The sequence below is a fragment of the Mesitornis unicolor genome, unplaced genomic scaffold (genome assembly GCF_000695765.1).
Source record: "Mesitornis unicolor isolate BGI_N332 unplaced genomic scaffold, ASM69576v1 scaffold2376, whole genome shotgun sequence".
In the NCBI taxonomy this organism is placed as follows: domain Eukaryota; kingdom Metazoa; phylum Chordata; class Aves; order Mesitornithiformes; family Mesitornithidae; genus Mesitornis; species Mesitornis unicolor.
In genome coordinates this window covers 1-19,173 of record NW_010191488.1, presented here as the reverse complement: position 1 = coordinate 19,173, position 19,173 = coordinate 1, and the positions used below count along the sequence as shown (strand labels likewise).

General features: G+C 39.8%; 2 protein-coding genes across 2 annotated transcripts; one reads left to right on the top strand and one right to left on the bottom strand.

The window, feature by feature from the left end:
- Positions 1-3: 3 nt before the first annotated feature.
- On the top strand, positions 4-4,295 carry REXO4 (REX4, RNA exonuclease 4 homolog (S. cerevisiae); the record flags this gene model as incomplete). Its single annotated transcript, XM_010186736.1, has 8 exons — positions 4-42; positions 328-680; positions 972-1,127; positions 1,349-1,542; positions 1,975-2,063; positions 2,642-2,716; positions 3,378-3,452; positions 4,194-4,295. Coding segments are annotated over 8 exons (1,083 nt in total), but the record flags the coding sequence as incomplete, so codon positions are not given.
- Positions 4,296-4,847: 552 nt separating this feature from the next.
- On the bottom strand, positions 4,848-18,886 carry STKLD1 (serine/threonine kinase-like domain containing 1). The gene is made up of 19 exons (XM_010186734.1): positions 18,872-18,886; positions 18,305-18,400; positions 17,773-17,817; positions 16,361-16,435; positions 15,388-15,492; positions 15,114-15,184; positions 14,636-14,751; positions 14,044-14,156; positions 13,782-13,942; positions 13,202-13,332; positions 12,489-12,572; positions 11,063-11,179; positions 10,361-10,495; positions 9,345-9,473; positions 8,058-8,186; positions 7,025-7,153; positions 6,341-6,478; positions 5,958-6,037; positions 4,848-4,895 (listed from the first exon to the last, which is right to left on the bottom strand). Exons 1-19 carry the CDS (start codon positions 18,884-18,886, stop codon positions 4,848-4,850), a joined length of 1,917 nt encoding a protein of 638 aa, XP_010185036.1.
- Between the last annotated feature and the right edge of the window lie 287 nt (positions 18,887-19,173).

Sequence of the window (19,173 nt, the reverse complement as noted above, 5' to 3'; positions counted from 1 at the left end):
AGTCCCCAGGAATTCTCCTCCAACTGGAAGGCGCTGCAGGAGGTGAGGGGACCCGGGGGGATGCGCCTGGGGCGAGCCGGGGCCAGCCCCCGAGGAGGGCCAGAGCCGTGCGGTCATTCCCTGAATGCAGTCCCATGTTGGAAATAATAATAATAATAATAATAATGTCAAGAAATAAAGCGCTATGTTGCCAGTAATGGCCATAGATCGAGCCAGTGCACAGGGCTGCTTGCTACTGAGGGAGAAAGCCAGGAGCCCTGGGGAATGATGTTGTGGTCAAATACAGGGAGATAATCCCCTTTTTCCTTTCTTTTTTTGTCATTTTAGCTACTGAAGCAAAAGGCGAATAGCTCCAACGAGTCCCTCTCCACGTGTCAAACACACACCAAAACGAAGCAACCACTCAAAGCAGGAACCGGCCAAGAAGTCCCAGCTATAAATGGGAATGTGGTAAAGGCCAAAGCCACAAATAAAACGGACAATACCTCTACTAAAGGCAATCCTTCTTTGGAAAAGTCAAAATCCAAGGGAGTTGCAACAGATAAGAATTTAAATGGCACCAAAAGCGATGGAAAAGGTTGCAAAGAAAAAAAGAAAAATGGCAATATTTTAAAGGAGAAAGGTGGTATAAAACATAAGAGGAGGAAAGCTGAAGAACATGCAGAGCAGCAACCCAAAGAGTGAGTACTTCAGGCATCATACGTGAATATTTATTTGGGGAGGTGTACATAGGGAGCACAGAGAATTACATCCAAAACAGCTGTACTTTTCCAGATTAAATTTTGTGAGAAATAAAGATGCATGCTGCCCCTGCCCATCAGATATAGCAACAAACTTGCATAGGTGACTATACTAGAGTAATTTTCACAGAGCTAGTTTCTTGATTTAAGAAATAAATATGCTTTTCCTACACTGTAAAGATGCAAGACTGCTTTAAGACTGTTAAATGTAATTACATCTGTACTTACCAGGGCTGAAATCTGGTTTGATGATGTTGATCCAAAAGATATTGAAGCAGCAATAGGACCTGAAGCAGCAAAGATTGCTAGAAGAAATCTGGGACTTGAAACAGGCCAATCCAAACAGTCTGTGGAGCAGGTGCTGGTTAAAGAAAAGGCTTCTGAAGGGTGAGTGGCATTCCCACAGGAATTCTGCTGGCAGCAGAGGCATCAAGATTATCTCCTAATAACTGTGATTCGCAGGTGCATAGCGTAAGCTGATATCTCCACAAGTCTGCTGCCAGAAAAACTGCTGAGTTGCCCCCCTTCGTGTCAACACATGAACCTCGTGAACTCCAGTGTGCAGTCCCTGTGACAGAGGTGTCACCACACTGTCCTTTGTCTTGCAGGCTGACGCGAGCCGTGGCCATGGACTGTGAGATGGTGGGAGTGGGACCCAAGGGTGAAGACAGCATCGTGGCTCGCGTGTCCATCGTGAACCAATTTGGAAAGTGCGTTTATGACAAGTATGTCAAGCCTACAGAAGAGGTGACTGATTACAGAACAGCTGTTAGTGGCATACGCCCTGAGAATATAAATACAGGTAGGAGGGGTTTTTTTCCCAAAAATGTTCTTTAAGGAGGAAAAATGTCACAGGCTATCACATGAGCCTCATTGGCTGAGCTGGGAAAAGTTTTAGACCAATTTTGGGAAATAAAAAGCAGAATGTAGTCTGAATGCTAAATAAAACAGTGGGAAGAAGTACTTTTTACAGAGTAGTCACTAATGCCCTAAAAGAAATTAACTCATGGATTATGGTATGGGAATGATAGGAAGTCTGTTTCCTTCTAGTGCTGTGCTCTTTATGGAATCGTTTCTGTTCCTGTGAAAGCAGAAAGTTTATTGCACCGTACAAATTTGTATAACTACAATCCCAGGGACACAATTGCTTTCACAGAAAAGATGCAGTGTTTTAATTGTAGCTTGCTTAGTTGTCTTATGTATCTACGAGTGTTTTCTTGTGTGATGTTTTTAGGTGAGGATTTTAAAACTGTTCAGAAGGAGGTTGCTGACATCTTGAATGGGAGGATTTTAGTTGGACATGCTATATGCAATGATCTAAAGGTACGTGGCTGCACGTTAGCTATTTTGAGGACAAGGCTCCACAAATTTTAATATTTATTAGATTTCTAATACATCTTTCTGGATCAGATGAACACACCTGAACTTCTAGAAACTACAGCTTTATCACTGTTACCTCAGTTTCTTGTCATTTCATGCTGCACCAGTTACAGCCCTAGTCACTTGCCCACTACAGTTCTTCAGCTTCCAAACTCTGTTGCTAATAGCACTGATCTGCCTATATAAGAGCCAAGAAAGAAACAGAATGATGAAAGAAAACCCAAAACCATTTGCATGCTTGCTTAGCCCCCAGAGCTCAGCTGTCTGGTCATCATTACCAGAGATGGGTATCTTACATCACACTGTACCAGCACTACAGGTGGTGCCTCCACATTGATTTCTCTTTCTTATGCTAAGTAGAATTGTGTTTTTTAATTCAGCCAGGGTCTGGATGATCTTGGTCTTGTCCATTCATGGTATTGAACTAAACAGATGGAAGAAAAGAGCAGGAAGCTGTACGTTCAGCTGTATAAACTTCCATGCAACTGCTCACTTTACACTGTAAGTGTAATTTCTTGTAGGTCCTATTTCTTGATCATCCTAAGAAGAAAATACGTGACACACAAAGATACAAGCCTTTCAGACAGAGAGTCAAGGTAAGAAGCTGATGGAAAGGTGCACCTCAATTAACTGACTCTTGAGCTGTTAGCTCACTCCTCCCACACTTGCCCTTACCTGACCCTGTTCCTTCTTTCCTACCTGAAACAGAGATGCCTGCTTTTAGTCATTTGAAAACACTGGTCTAGTTGAATACTTAATACCTATGCACACAACTTAGTGGCTTTCCCATTCTTTAGCATTTGCATGTTCTTCATAATGCTTTCCTGGACAGTAAAATCAGCCAGTACCATTCTACTTACAGTGAGGCTTATGTGATCTTCTTAGTGGTATCATTTCCTTAGGGATATATTAAAAAATATATGGCTTCAAGCTTCTGCTTAGACTGCAGGAGTAAAGGTTCAAATTACAGGGATATCTTTCAAGTTTCATAACTATATACTCAGGTTTTCTTTTACACAAAAAAGCACCCCAAACATTAATCTTGCAGCTCTGGTAAATAGACATAAAATCCTCTCAGCAGTGCATGCGTATATCTCATCAGTCATTAATTCTTCTTGACTGTTCACCAGTAGAAGCTGAGATGAGCTATACTTTGAGGAATACACTTAAACTTACATTTTTTCATAAATTACACTCATCTAGGTATATATTTCAAGTAGTGCAAGACAGCACAATTCTATCTTTTTTTATTTCTAGAATTCACGGCCATCATTGAAACTGCTCTGTGAGAGACTGCTGAATGTTCAAGTACAGACATCAGAGCACTGCTCGGTATGTATATCATCAAGAAGATATATTTTTGGATGGATCAGCAAGGTACTAGACATTAGCTGTAGGATCTGGGCTTAATCCAGAATGCTGTGACCATTGGAGCCTCTCAGTGAACATTAGCAAGCTCTGCTTGGACACCAGCATGCACTAAGATGGCCATCTAAGCTTGCTTACTGTTCTGTGTCTCATACTACTTGGATTATTTCCTTATTTTCATCAACTTCATTTGCACAAGTCAACTGTATTTTGTTTAAACAGAATTTTTGTTCTTGTTATTTTAAAATATCTGGGGAAGAATGTAATTCTTAAGTATTAACTGCTTACCAGCATTCTGCACCGTTGTACTCTGGCACATTGGATAAAATAGCATGAGAGCCTGCTACTGAATCTCAGCAGTTCCTTTCTTTCAGTGGAGAGGAGGATGCAATAGAGGAATGAACTGAAAAAGCCAGTCAAATTGTGAGGGGATCTCCAAGATACTGTATTAAAAGTATTTTTTCATTGTGGCTTTCCAAGTCAGGATCAGAAAGATAAATGTGTAGCCTTGCAGGAGGCACTGCATTCCGAGTACACATTCATCCCCTTCCACTAGTCACAGAACCTAAGTCTAGAAAGAGATTATGAAATGTTAATTGAAAGGATATATCAGAATGACAGAAGCTTTAGCTGCTTATCAACAATGTCCTTAAACCATGTCAGCTGTGTTTTGTTAAGCCTCCTGTTTGTTCTGTTCTCTTTTAGATTCAGGATGCGCAAGCAGCTATGAGACTGTACACCTTAGAGAAAAAGAAATGGGAAGCTGCTGTTAAGAACAAACCTAACAAGAAAAATTGTAAAACTTGAGTAAGTCTACCCTGTGTTTTTATCTGCAGCATTTGCTGGTTTCATGTCACATTCCAGGGCAAATTCAGAGAGAGCTCAGAACTGACAGCAGCTACGTGATACAACCAATGAAAAGGGAGTAGGTAGGTAGTGACCTGGAAGGTCACTGCTGCCATTGCAGAACACTGCTGGTATCCCCTTGCTGGATGGAACCTATGCTAATGCCTACCGTGGTGTTTAAACAACACTTGTAAGAAATGCCTGCGTTAGTGAAGTACTCCATCAGTTCAGTTTTTACAAAGGAAAAATTGAGAAAGAAGAAACTCCCAAGACTAAAATCTTTATTTCAAATATTTTAGAGTCTACAAAGTAAGGTGTGTTTGTAATTATTGCTGTTAATCTTACAGTTGTGGTACCTAAATCTACAGAATATGTAACTGTTTATGTATTATTAGTGGTCCAGTATTAATCTTTCTGGTGAGAAAAATCTTTAAAAATATTTCCAAAGGATCCAAGCTTTTATATCTGAACCAGAAGTGCACAAGTCTTATTCTTCTACAGAAAGTTTTTCTTCTATTTCTGGAGTTTCAAAAGCGTTGCATCCACAAGGGTCATTATCTCCTGGAGAGAAATCCGAGAATTGTCAAATACAAGATCACTTTGTCGCTTCCCTTATTTTTATATCCCTTTATTAATAAAAACACTGTGTCTAACATAGGCCTTTAAATGAGTGGCTGATTTTGCAAAATCCAAAGCAACTGTAATTATCAAACTGAATACTAATGTTGTGATTTAAATACTCTAAACAGATACTGGAAGGTAACAAGGAATTGGTGTCGCACACTGTTGCCAGAACAAGAGTGTTCTGGTCTTGTCTGTGCTGTCAGCAAGGGAACAAATGACGTTTACAACAGAAGAGGAAGCTTTCCTCTCTTCTGTGATTCTTTTTTTTTCCTGCACTACCTGATAGCTTCAGTGTCCATTCAAATGGTGCAGGCAATGCATGCAGGAGACACTGGAGAACAAGTCTGTGTGTAACTGTCTTTGAGACAAATTATGTAAGCAGGCGAAATGCATAAGTAAAAAGAGCTGTAACTGTAAGACCAACCAGTTTGATTGGCTTGATGAAAAAACTTGTAATTACTGGTTTCTTGACAGCAAGCTACTGCAAAGGAGGTGTTAGTGTAACACATCAAATAGCTTGAAACACCAGAAACAGCAAAGTTATTCAACAGTTTTTTCAGTGCAACTACTTGTTGGAATGTAATATAAGTTAAATCTTCAGGCAAACTGTCACAAGGGTTTGGTTTGTTGTTTGCATTTTGGTTTTTCTTCTTCCAGGGGTGTCACTTAAAAAGCAAAAATAATTGGATGTAATGCATTTATGCGTTATTCCTGTGATCTTTAGCCTGTTTTAGTATGAAGAATATAGTAAATTAATGCAATGCAATGTTGCAAGAGATCGGAATATAGTTTTTAAAAAATACAGCATAAAGAAAAAGCTTCCAACTACTTGCTTTCGGTAGTTAAAAATGTCGTTACAAACTCACTCTTCATCCCATAGACCACAATTCTGTACTTTCGTGCACTACGTAATTCCAGCTATTCAAGAATTACAAAATCCATAGCCACAAATAATAAACTAAGCATCCACCCTTTATTATCACAGTGACTTCTACATACCATGCTAGATGGAAAACGGTATTTTAGTTCAGACAGCAGTTCCTCCATTTTCTGGGACAACGTATCCAGCACAACCTCATCTGCAGTGTAAGCAAACAGGATAATTTATGGCTACAGCTAAAGGAGAGCAGGGAGGGGACAGATCTACACAGACAGAAGGCAAGAGAAGATGAGGTTATAACATTAAAACATCAGAGAAACATTTATAATTATTCAAGAACAAGTGGGATGAACTCTCAGTTCCAATTCATCATCCTTTCTCAGATACACAGCATGTCTTTCCCAAGAGCAACTAACTCGTCCCTGAGGTGGTAGGATTTTCTTTACTGTCTTCTGGGGATGGGGGAAAGGAAGAGACTTGTCAAACACCACCACCATCTTACCATGCTGAACGATCTCGTTAATCAGCATACCGATACTTTCCACCACTTCTAGATCATCAAAGTGAAGGCGGTAGGCATCTCCGATCAGGATTATTCCACTGCCTTTTGCATCCATTATAAATCTCAAAGCTGCTATTTCTGGAAGGGAGACAAACAGTGCTGGGCTAATTGGTAGCTGCAGGCTACATTATTTGCTTTCTAGTCCCCTGCTCCAGCTAGCACATCTGTAATGTTTTTCCAGGAAGTCATGTCCATTATTTTCAGCCCTCCTAAAAGCCATTCAGAAGTATATTTGGGGAATAAGCAGAAGAACACATGTACAGTCAACACTGTCATGCATGGCAGAAGCAATATTCTCATGTTTACTCTTGTCATACTGATTGAGCTCTACCCTTTTACACAGTTGGACCAACTTCATTGTAAAGTAACAAAACACTCGAGTTCCTAACAGATCAGATTATACTGATCTAATGCTTCTCGTACATGCTTGTTGGGTCCGTGGGAAGAAAAAGATACTTGCACCTCCAGTTTCACTATTTCCTCCTCCAGTCCTGCAAGAAGAGATTAACCCAGGAGAGCAGATGTCAATCCCAATCCCACTATGAACTCCTGAACTACACAAACATCCACTTCTGAGCTGATTTACAATTAGTTTTTTAAAAAATAAAAATTGCTGGATGTTACCAGATAGCCTTAGGAGGCTTGCTAATGCCAGGCAGGTGTTCTTCACCAGCAATGGTCTTTCTGGGTTCATCCTGAGCGCATCCAGCAAAAGCACTGTTGTGGGCTCATACTCATTTTCGGTTAAGCAACCTTCAAAAAAAAAACAAAAACAAAACACACACACACACAACTCCAAAACTTCAATATAATCAAAACCCTTTAAAACACTCATCAGCATTCAACTTCTGTATCTGAAATAACTTTTTACCTAGGTGATAAAAGTTACAAAGAAAGCACATAAAACCTGTATTATAGTAAAAAAGGCCAAATGAAGTCTCATGGGCTGATTCCAAGGTCTAAGAAAAATTTCAGATACATCATCTATGTCAAGATTTCCTTTCATTCTCCAAGCCAAAAGTAATGGGAGTCCTAAATATTCAACATATTTTACTGGTGGGTACTAGAAATGTGACTGCTGAGGGTGTTTTATTCAGCTCTTCCTGGTGGAACAATGGCAGAAGTGCAGGGCAGTAGGCAAACATGGCAATATACTTGCATGAGGAAGAAATAAGGAAACAGTATTGCAAGGATGACATCCTTAGTGCATATAATAATGAGAGAGATTTCAATTTTTAATCTGAAATATTGTTCCCAATTTACAAAGCAAACCGTATAAAAACAAACCTCCCAGCCTCTGCTGCACAACACTAACGCTGTGTTCAAAGCAGTAACACCAATGGGATTCTCGGTTTGAAGAGAGAAGCCAGAGGGAACGCTCTGCGCAGTAAGGTTTTGTAGCTGCCCATCATTGCAGCAGCCAGCAGCAGTATCTCATTATGTAACTGCTACAGCTCAAAAACTGCTTCATTAGGGAGCATTGGAGAGCAAGTGCACGGAAGACTGGTTAAGAGAGGATGCAAGTTCCTAACTCTGCTGCCATCTGCAGAGCCTGCTAAGGCCAAGCAGCCTGAATTTCAAGGATCACCACTGACAGAGAGAAGTGTTTGATGTATCAGTCTATTCAGTGTGCAAGGGACAGACTGGGAAAACACACCTTGGAGGGACAAAGCCCATAGAGCTGAGCAAGCAGACTCTGTAACTGGTCCATTCTGGAGGTGCTCCTGAAGGACTGCAGAGATAACAGGGACAGCACTTTCCAGCAATGCTTGGTCTACATTATGCTCTGAATTACCATAACAAAAAAGGAATTTAATCAGAATTATTAAATCAAGTAATATCATAAGCACATTATACGTCAAATTGCGATGGCACTGGAGTAATGCAAAATTATTTTACTATGGACAACACAGGGAAGGAATCCAAAAATACACAAAAACAGATTTTACAGGACTAAAATAGTAATATTTATTGCAGAAAGCTGAACTTCTCCAGGGACTAGTTTTCTTTGCCATTTAAATTATACATGGGGATCACAGCAAGAAACCTCCAAAGAGAACCATCTTTTTGACAGAATACAGTCTGCAGGATGGATATTTAGCTGGTCACACAAATCAAATGGGTGGTTTGTTGCACAGAGGGAATAAAACACAAAGTGACATTCGTCACACAAATCAAATGGGTGGTTTGTTGCACCGAGGGAATAAAACAAAGTGACATTTTTGCAGCCTTCCTTGATGATTTGAACACCACACACTGCTGCAAGAACATGTCACAGAAACAAATCCTCTAAATAAACTCCCAGCGTGGTCTCGTGAGAAGAGGTCAGCTCAAGCAATCACCCACGGCTCCCAAATACTGTAGTCTGGTGCTGGTGTAACTCTAAGACAATGTACTCCAAGGGAAGAGTACACTTGCTACCTTGTCAATCACATTTCTTTTGGAAAAGCAAGTCTCTAGGAGATGCCCAACTCAAGATTTAGCTCAGTGCTGCCAAGAGAAGTGCAATGCTAAGAAATAAGATGCTATTAATTCAAATGCTATTCTGATACCTAATCTAATATGCTGTTTGCATTGCGCTCCCTCTGTTAAGAGTGGAGCAAAACCATGACTGACAAATCAGAAACTGCACATACCCTCTCATTTCTGACAGTTTGTTCATGAGCCATATCTTGGCTTAAACAGTAAAGATTCAACTGACATGTTACCACAGAAAGGGGTGCTGAAAAAAAAATCTGCATTAGTTTTTCGTTTTCTCTCATTTAATTCTCACTGGATCACTTAAAGTTATTCTAGTAGCATTGTAGAGACATCTCTCCAGAATGGGGGAAAGAAATAAAAAATCCAGTGCCAGCAACAGGAATGTCTGAACTCCATTAGGCACAATACCTGCTGCCTTTCAGTCACGTGAGTCTAGGCACAGTACTCGCTGTGTTCTACATACCGCTCACAGCCAGGCTCCAGAGAACTCCACAGCAAGACAGGCAGATCTTCTCATTACGAAGAAATTTTCTTAAAATCGACAGAAGGTCTGGAATTACTCCAAGTTTCCTTAGATTCTCTGTAGCAACTTCTGAAAAACACAGAAAATATATAGAATCTGGTATTTTTGTCCCACTCACTGCCCTCGAAACAGACAGCATTACCAACCGTGTTTAAACAGTGATAACAAACCGGCAACCTGATACCATCAGCCGGACAAAAGCAAGCAAGAGAACAGACCCAATTCTTTAACAAGTTGCACTTAAGCATAGTGTTCAGCACAAACGACGCTTTCAAATGGTTGCTTGGCTATTCTTTGTCCTTACAGATCTGAAATTCACAGAGCAGAAAAGGAACTGAGGGTATACATTACTATTTTTCAAATGTTTGTAATTTAGCAACTCAAGCTACCTCAGCTTTCAGAATTAGGAAAAAGTTTATTTGTACATGACACCTTGTACTTTTGTTTTGGTTTGGTTTTTTTTTTTAAGATTATCCCCTTGCTGTTAAATCCTGCTGTAACCATTTATAAAAGCAGTCTTCTGATGACTGTTGAAATGAGTAAAAAGACTAATTACATAGCAAATATAATTTCAGGAGAAAAACCAAAGAAATTAGGTAGGATGGCTTCAATTCACCACGAGACAGTCAAAAATAGAATCGAGGTTCTATGACCTCATTTTCTCAAGCTCTACTATCTGCACAGTTTGTACTTGTTTCCAAAACAAGACAAAATGCAGGACCACTTTAATAGGTACAATTCTGTAAGTACCTGAAGCTTCACCAGTATATCTGGTACTTTCAGGGGTGTTATCTTACTAATATCTACTTAATCTTACCAATCTTACCACTATTAAACTAATGCCTTCAGACATCTGCATCTCTCAGTGAAGTCACTAGTTCTGCATTTATATCTTGGCTTAGTTTACAAAATTAGAAACATAAGAATATTCGCCAAAAATGAACATGGTGACCCACCACTGGCTGAAGTCATCATCAATAATGTGCAGACCAATGAAAGTAACTCTTCATTTTCAGAGTGTTTTCTCATCGTGTTTAACAGAGAGCTGGTCACATTCTCATCCAGGGCCATCACCACATCTTGTTCAGGAGCTGTCAAACATTTGAACAGAACAAAGATTTCGGTGGCTTGGAATGAAGTCTGCCCCCCCTGCTGTCAGTATAAGAAAAACATTCAATTAACAGCATTTCTTCACATAACATATTCAAAAGTTACTTTAAATTTTCTTTGTCTGAAACACACAAATTCTGACTATTTTCAAGCTCATATCATTATCAGGTGCTACTGGGGTAAATGGCCAAGAAAATTATACAAGAGACCAAAAAAGTCACTTTTATGGTTTGAAATTCAAATACCAGAACACAGAGTCTCTTATTTATGCACTCTACTAACACTCTGCGTAACATGAAAACAAACTTGGTGGCCTAAGATCAGTAGCCTGTACTTAAAATTAACAGTAACACAGAACTCATGTATGCCAGTCCTGAAGGAAGTCCATGAGAATCCAGACTCTTATTAAAGCCAGTTAAATTCTTCCATTACTTTAAGTGTATCCCCTAAATCATTACTGAACCCATTTCAAACCTTATCTGCTACATCTAACTTTACAAGAGACAGACTGTATTACCCTACAGAAGTTTAAAGTCTTACAACTATACCTTGACTAAGAATTTCAAGCAATAAACTGCAACCATCTATTTGTAACTTGAGAGATTCTACATGAGTCTTCATGGCAAAAGTGATCAATTCTGTGAACCTTGGCAGATTGGGCAAGGCTGTGGAGAAAAAAAATTGAGACAATATTCAGTTAGACAGCTTAGAACACTCAGTGGGGATTTATACTCCAAAACATAAGAGTGCCAGTTTCAAATAAATTTGAGTCTCTATGGAGAATGTGATAAGGCAGAACAACTTCCTTGAATCAGAGAACAAAAAGCAAATATAGATGGAACAATACAGATTTAATTTTGTAGTCTCTATGGGGAATCTCTCTATTATTCAAGAAAGCTGCAAGGCTATGCAAGCTAAGCATAGCCAGCATGTACCTCATTAAGTCACACTGGCACTGGTCATGTAGCAAGCTGTGGGGTAGCAGTGCTTTTTCAGAACCTGCGGAGGAAAGTATTTCACCAGGTCTCCCAGTTCTAGGAAGACTCCGAGCTTCTGGAATAACTAATATAGCTTATCCGCAAATATATGATAATACATTGAAGAAAAACTGGATGGTTTTTAGGGATCCATGTTGAGCACTTTCAAAGATGTGAGCAGCCAGTCATAGTGAGCCATGGCACAGAAGTGCCAAACAAATCAGTTGGATGCGTTGCATGGCCTTGCATTGCTGTCAATAGGATTGGATGAGAATCACAGAGATCCATTCGTTTTGTTATTTATAACCAAAGCCTGCTGTGTTACTGAGTAAAGATTTCTTCAACATTTATTTCTTCAAGATACAGTAACTCTAAGGGGGAAAAAAAAAATCACTTTTTTTCCTCATCAATTAGATATCAACACCCCTGTGTTTTAACATCGTAAGTCAATGCTAGCACTAAAATGCTATCGCTATCAAATGACAGTGCATTTTATAACTGAGTTAACACGGTGCTTTGAAAATACTGATCTGAAAGATTAATCTGAAGAAAAGGTGGGTGCTAGGAGAAAATATACAGTCTTCACTCAGTTTTACTAGACAAACTAGACGTGCATAGCTTCCTTTTGCTCTACCAGTCTTGCAGCCCTAGGCATTAGCCCCAAGTTGCCCCACAGATACAAATTACCTTCCTCAAATGTCACTTCACCAATTCGCCTTAGTTGCTGTTAAAATACCACTACGGTTGGTGTTTTTTCCAGTACACATTTTTCTCATGCAGTAAAACACCTCTGCTGTTTAACAAAAGCATTTACTGAACAAATACCAACACAATCATAGCAACTAGTGGCCTATTCTAGTATGTTCCAAAAATAAGAACTAGGAAGAGAACAATTTCATTATCATTTACTGTCATGAGAAGTTTTTTTCTTATTATTATTATCTCAAAATGTAAAGAAAGAACAGAATAAACACATTAATAAAATAGTGCCACTTACCACTCTTCTCTTTTACAAAGCTGGCAAGGTGCTCAATAGCTTTAGCCTGTACTCTTTCTACATCCCAGAAAGCCTGCATGATTTCTACATAAAACAAGAAAATTATTCTAACCACTTGATACAAACACAAAAAGGACTCAATTTTTCTCTATTTTGTGCAAGATGTGAATTCATGTAAGTGAAAATGATGTCATTTGTGATCGTTGAAAAGAGAAAAACTGTTCCCCTAACACATCAAACATTTAAATATCACAAAGCACTATGATTCACCTGTATAATCAGTCTATTTGGCATTATATATTTCAGGGGCCTGCTGGAATATTAAGTCAGAGCAGACATAGGGGCTTTAAATGCACTATTCAGAGAGCCTGTTCAGATTAAGATAATATTTTCATTGCTTAGAAGGAAAATAATGGAGCAGATCCTTTGTTGGCATAACTTGGCAAACATGTTAGAATGCAAAGTGGGGCTCCTCATTTTGCTGATGAATGATCCTTGAGCCCATTTAATTTGTGCAGTAGGCACGGCTGGCAATATTACGAGGTTATAGAAAAGGCTGTATAGTGATTCTTCCTCCAAACAGCATCCCATTTTATTTCAAGTAAAATGAATGTCCAATAATTCCTTTTCAAGTAGAATACATGCTGACTGGAAATACAAGGGTTTATTTTCTATGAAAATCACCATTACATTAATCTTCTTTTCCTTATTACCTACAACATTTTCGATTCCTCCCTCAAGGAGCATATCTATTATGTCAGGAGACAAAGACTTTTTCAGTTTTACTGAAGAGGCACCAGCAACACTGAGGCATTCCCTAATAAGTGGAACATCAGTCAGATCCCTAGAATTATGAGAGACAAAAGTAATACCAATAAGTTAAAACTGCTAAGTTACAAAAAAATCTACAGGTTTTGTTTCATTTTGATACTAACAAAAGCTAATAATTACTTGGACTGGATTCTTTTCAACAACACTTCAAAAATTTACTTCAAAATAGCTAACGAAAGAGCTCACATTGAGCAAGCCATGCTTAGGCTTCAAGTTAATGGCCTGTGAAATTGTGTATAAAATTAATTTATTGTGCAACTCTTCAAAAAACGACACCTACACAGATCAGAATGCCCACTTCTGAATGTGCATCAAGTCTAACTTTTTTAATAACTCAGTTTGTTGAAGCAGTAAGATCAGCAACCTTGACTCAACCTCTTTCGAACAGCAGCAACATTCCCATCTTTGTGAAGGTAGGTGGGGTTTGGAACAAAAAATAAAGGGAAAGCACCCAGAACTCACTTTGCTGTGGGTCTCATGCTGGGCCGAATCTGTAGCATCATAAATAAAATTGGAAATAAAGGCAAAGAGTTGTTATCTCCATTCTGTATTAGTGTCAGAACTCCCTCAAGACGTCTGGTATCCCATCTAATATCCTGCAGTAATGAAGTTATCTCTTCTGCCTGTAAAGGGTACAATACCAGAAGAGATTTCATACCCTCGTTTAGACACACCCTGGTGGGCCAGTGACATTTTACATCTATAATGAAACATTATTACATACGTTCAGAACAAAGCAGGTTGTCATGTCAAGTAGAACACAACCTAGAGACCAGATGTCAGATTTCTCAGTAAAAGAAAAACCAAATGTTTCTGGAGCCATCCAAGACTTGCTATCTGTTGAAATAATAACCACACAGTAATGCTGCTGACATTGTCCTGCACACAGTTTGTCCTTGCACGTGCATGAACTGCAGGCAACTGCTTTATGTTTAAAAATAATTTAGAAATCTGCAGAGATCTGGCGTTTTTTACTGGCGATATGCCACAAAAGACTAAGAAACACACTATACTAATGAACAGTTTTCTAAGATGTTACTGCAAATGTATCAAGCTAAAAAGGATTCCAACTGTATCTACTGCAGAGCTCTAAGACTCAGACATACCTATAGTTTTCAGTTGTGAACACAATTAACGCTCCAGGCAACTGCTTACAAATACACCATTCATACTCTAGAAGACAAACAGTATAATGCAGAGAAGGGAAAGGAAAGATAAGTTTTTCCTCTCTGGCTGATTTTTCTGAGGACTAAAAATATCCACCATAACTGAATCTTTTAAAAAGAAAGTAAGAGAAAAATGTAAAACATATCTACTTTCTTCCACTCTTATCTTCCATTTCATCTCATCTGTCATAAGTGTTTCTGTACTGAAGTCACTAAGCATGAACGATGCTTCACCAGTCACAAGTATGTTTGATGGCTTGAGATTTCTGCAATACAAATAATTTCTGTCACCCTGTGGCATTAGCGTCTAATGATACATAACTACAGGTTCCCACTATCTTCACACATCAGAGGGCCTGGATTTTATTTGCAGGGAGTGGGTGAGGTGGTGGTGAGTGGTTTGGGGCTTTTTTCAGTTTGTGGGTTTTGGATAATTCCACACAAAACTCAAGAAATAGATGACTTCAGAAGTCACAAAATACTAATCTATATATTAAATCCAGATTTTCTACCTCCTTCTTCCCCTTCTGGAACAGTAAATTTCACCAGCTCTAAGTAAACAGCTATGCTGAACCAACAGTCACTGCAAAAACCAATGACAGGCACAGAGAGTAAGATTTCTACTCACCTGTGGAAAATATTTTGTTTGTGTATATAAAACAGCGCATCCACCATCTGTCCCAGGAACTTCATAATCATCTGTTGAGGGGAACATACATGAAAGTGTACCAAACAGAATACCTTCCAAGTATTTTGGAAGATCGCTTCCAAAACCACCCTTCAGCGAAACCCTGAGCTTTGAAGATTTTGGGAAAGTCTTTGAGAAAGAGGGAATATAGAAGAAGAAATATAAATGCAGTGAGACTGTCAGTTCAACCAGATGCCTCTTCTGTACTTTTTACCATGTCTATTATTTTTTCGGACTTCTGTCTTTTTTCCTCGATTACAGATGAAAGATCTCCTTGGCCTGAGTGCTGTATTACCAGACAAAGGAACAGAGATGATACCTGTAACAAATTATTACACCAAAGTTGTCTTAATTGTTCACAACAACATATTCAGTAAGAAAGGTAAAACCTAGCACTTGGCCAAACTCATAGACATGATGTTCACAGTACCAAGGTGTTCTGAGATGATCAGTGTGTCTCACAAAAACAACAACATTTATTATCTTTTATTAAAAATACAGCATGTTTGTTGAGATTAGAAACAAACATGCAAAACCAACAACAAAATCAATCCAAAACCCCACATTATCAAGCATCTTATCTGACGCCATATGGGACAACTCAAGTCAAGTATACACATACAAAATCAAGACAAATTTTGCCCAAGTACTGAATAAAATCTGAGAATAAATGTTGGGGCTTTCAGCTTCCTGTAGTCTCCTCTAAAAGGGTTTTCATGCAGGCATGAAAGTCAGCATTGCATACTGAGCCACATCAGGATCCGAGTCAACATGCAATACTGCCATGTGATGGACCCAATCCGTATTATCTTCACAGCTTTTCAGGATGTTTATTCAGGAGTTAAAAAAGCAAGCTTGTTTCAAATCAAATAACCCTTTTCTTAGCATCTCACACCAATAACCCCCCAAGTTCAACCAGCAAAAATTCTCACACACCTACAACACTAACCATGTGTTCCAGTTTAACCAATTCCATTTCATTCTCACCTCATTATCCCAAGTGACAAACAATTCCTTGTAAGCACAGATGTTTGAATGATGAAGTTTTAGCAAATCCCTTGCCTGCATAGAATAAAAACAAACAGAGTGAGCTTTCTACAACCCCCCAAGTTCAACCAGCAAAAATTCTCACACACCTACAACACTAACCATGTGTTCCAGTTTAACCAATTCCATTTCATTCTCACCTCATTATCCCAAGTGACAAACAATTCCTTGTAAGCACAGATGTTTGAATGATGAAGTTTTAGCAAATCCCTTGCCTGCATAGAATAAAAACAAACAGAGTGAGCTTTCTACAGCTACACAAGCAAATCCCTTGCCTGCATAGAATAAAAACAGAGTGAGCTTTCTATAGCTACACAGTCCTTCCCACTGCACAAGACCTTAAACAATGTCCTAAGCCAGTTCCTGACTTGTTCATGCTGCGTGTTGGATGAAATATTGTCAATGTGCAAGCTCTGTTATATATTTGCATGTACAAGTGTTAAGGTAAGGAAAATATTTCATTAAGACTCTACTCAATGTTATATTCTAACAGCTTTGCAAAATTCAAGGATACTAATCCTTAGGGAGATATGTAAACAACCTTCTTCTTCAGTTCCTAACATCCAAACCTGAAAACACATCTTAGAATATTAAGGTCAAGATGGTTTTTTCTAACATAGTCCTTACTTCCAGTAACCCCTATGCAAGATTGAAGCACAGAAAATGTGATGATACCAGCGAGATGCTTATCACCTTGAAGATAGTCTCCATATAAGACTCTAACAGTTACCAATTACTTTTACGAATTTGCTGATGATGTGAAAGGTAAACTCTCCTATAGTTGTGTTTGTGGCTGTGCAAAACAGAAAAATGAAGAGGAGCCATGCTCCCAGCTGGCACAACTGCATTTATCTCAACAGAAACGTACATCAGCAGAAAAATTGGATCAAACTCTCAGTAAAGCCAGTCTCAGTACATAATGGGTCACCTCTCTTGAGTAGGAGAAGCATCTGTACAGGCATGCAGTCTCACTCATTTTCGACTGCAGATGTCATGCACACTGAACACAGACTAATGCATCAGGTGTTACTTGACATATTTTGTTGAAATAAATAGTGGTATTTTAGTAATATTTCTGATGTTGCTTCTTAGTCAAGGCATTGAAACAAGGTTGCACAGAAGTGCAATGGGAGAAAACTCGTCAAATCATTCACATCAAAAAATGACCAACTCTGAGAAATGAATATATTATGGAATATGTTAACTAGAAATTGAGTTATTATTAATAAACTATGAACAGACCAGGTTCAGCTTAAAGGTCAAAAGGATAAGCTTTGCTCTTTGTCTTCAGCACAAAACAAATACAAACCCTGAAAAAGGACTATCCTCTGAGAGCAGCTATCCATTTAAATCTACATATTCAAATATAGAAACAACTAATACAAAATCCTGGCCTGAGCTCAAGCAGAGGGCAGAGAAAACACCCCACAGACAGTCCTACCCGATTTACATCTTTACTATTTACTTAGTTAATCCCTGTAGATAAAAGACTTTGTTCTGTTAAGACTTTGGTCTTTGTAAGTGAAGTAGTAAAGAAAAACTACACTGATACCTCTTTCAAGGCCTCATTTGCTTGCTTTTCTTCAATGCATTCAATCTGCACCAAACAGAAGGCAAGGATGAGATTTTAATATTGACACAGAAACTTAAAGCCAGAACAATCTTGAGAAGATTACTGAAACTGCAAATTGTGTATGTATTGGCATAAATTTTCAATGATAGCTCCAATCTCTAATGTTTGGAGCAGTCTTCTTGTTGGGAGATGGCCAGAAACAGAGCTTTAAACAAGGCCAAGACAGCTAGTCAGTCCTTCTCCTGCACTGCCGAAGTGGCAGTAAGCTAAGATGAAAACACACTGGATGGACCTAAACAGGCTGTTTCCCTTTGCCCACTTCTATCCTCAATATTCTGGTAAATTGATCTTAACATTCTACTTTCTAAAACAGCAGCACAGTAAGATGTAAGCCTGCTCTTATGCAATGGCCAAGCTGCTTAACGCATTCGTCTCTGTTACTATCAGCAGGGCCCATGGAGATGACAAACATGCCAATGGCCTACTGCTTTCCTAGCAACCATCTTCTCACCTGCTTTATTATATATTTTTTCTCCACACCCTTTTCTGTTTTCAATTCGGCTACCAGCATCATGCCTAGCGCCCCAGGCTGCAGCTGCTCCAGCACCTGCAGGGCAGAGGAGAGACAGCTTCAAGGAGTGGACCAACCAAGGCAGAAAATCCCTTCAAACCACTTTCGCACAGATGCCTTCCACACAGCACACAACTCCAGCTCCCCATGGCAGGGCCACAGGCACCCACATCTGCTCCCCCCAGCTCTTCAGAGGCACAGCCCCATCTCCCCAGGGCTATCCACACCACAGTACTTCTCTCCCTGGGGCCATGTAGGTCCCTTCCTCACAGGAATTCACCCCTTCATCAAGATCACACCCCTCATTTGGGCCACCTGCACCCTCTCCAAAGCCACACATGCCCTCGGGCCACTAACACTCCCTCCTCATAACCACATACTACCCCAGGGGTACCTACACCTCCTCCCCTGGGCCACACAGCCCTCCCCAGGGTCATGTTCTACACCCCCCAGAGGGCTGCAGCCACCCCCTTAACGCCAAGCAAGGTCAGGCTCTTCAGGCAGCACCTCATATTTCTCCATGGCAGGACACGATGGATGGGCATGGAGGGACCCCAGGCTCAGGGTAAGAACAGCACCTCAGCCGTTGGCAATGGGTGTCCAGCAGAGCAAAAGAAAACACGAACACCTCCCCTTTCTCTCGGCCCACACGTTCAGACCATAACAGCGCCGTTCCCAAGCCCCCGGCCAGAGCCACACCCGCAAAGCGAGCACCCAGGCCCACCAAGCACCGCTCTCCCAGTGAGCGGCGCGGCCCCTTTTAATGGCGCGGATCGGGAGGGGCGGATTCGCCCCTCCCACCCAGGGCC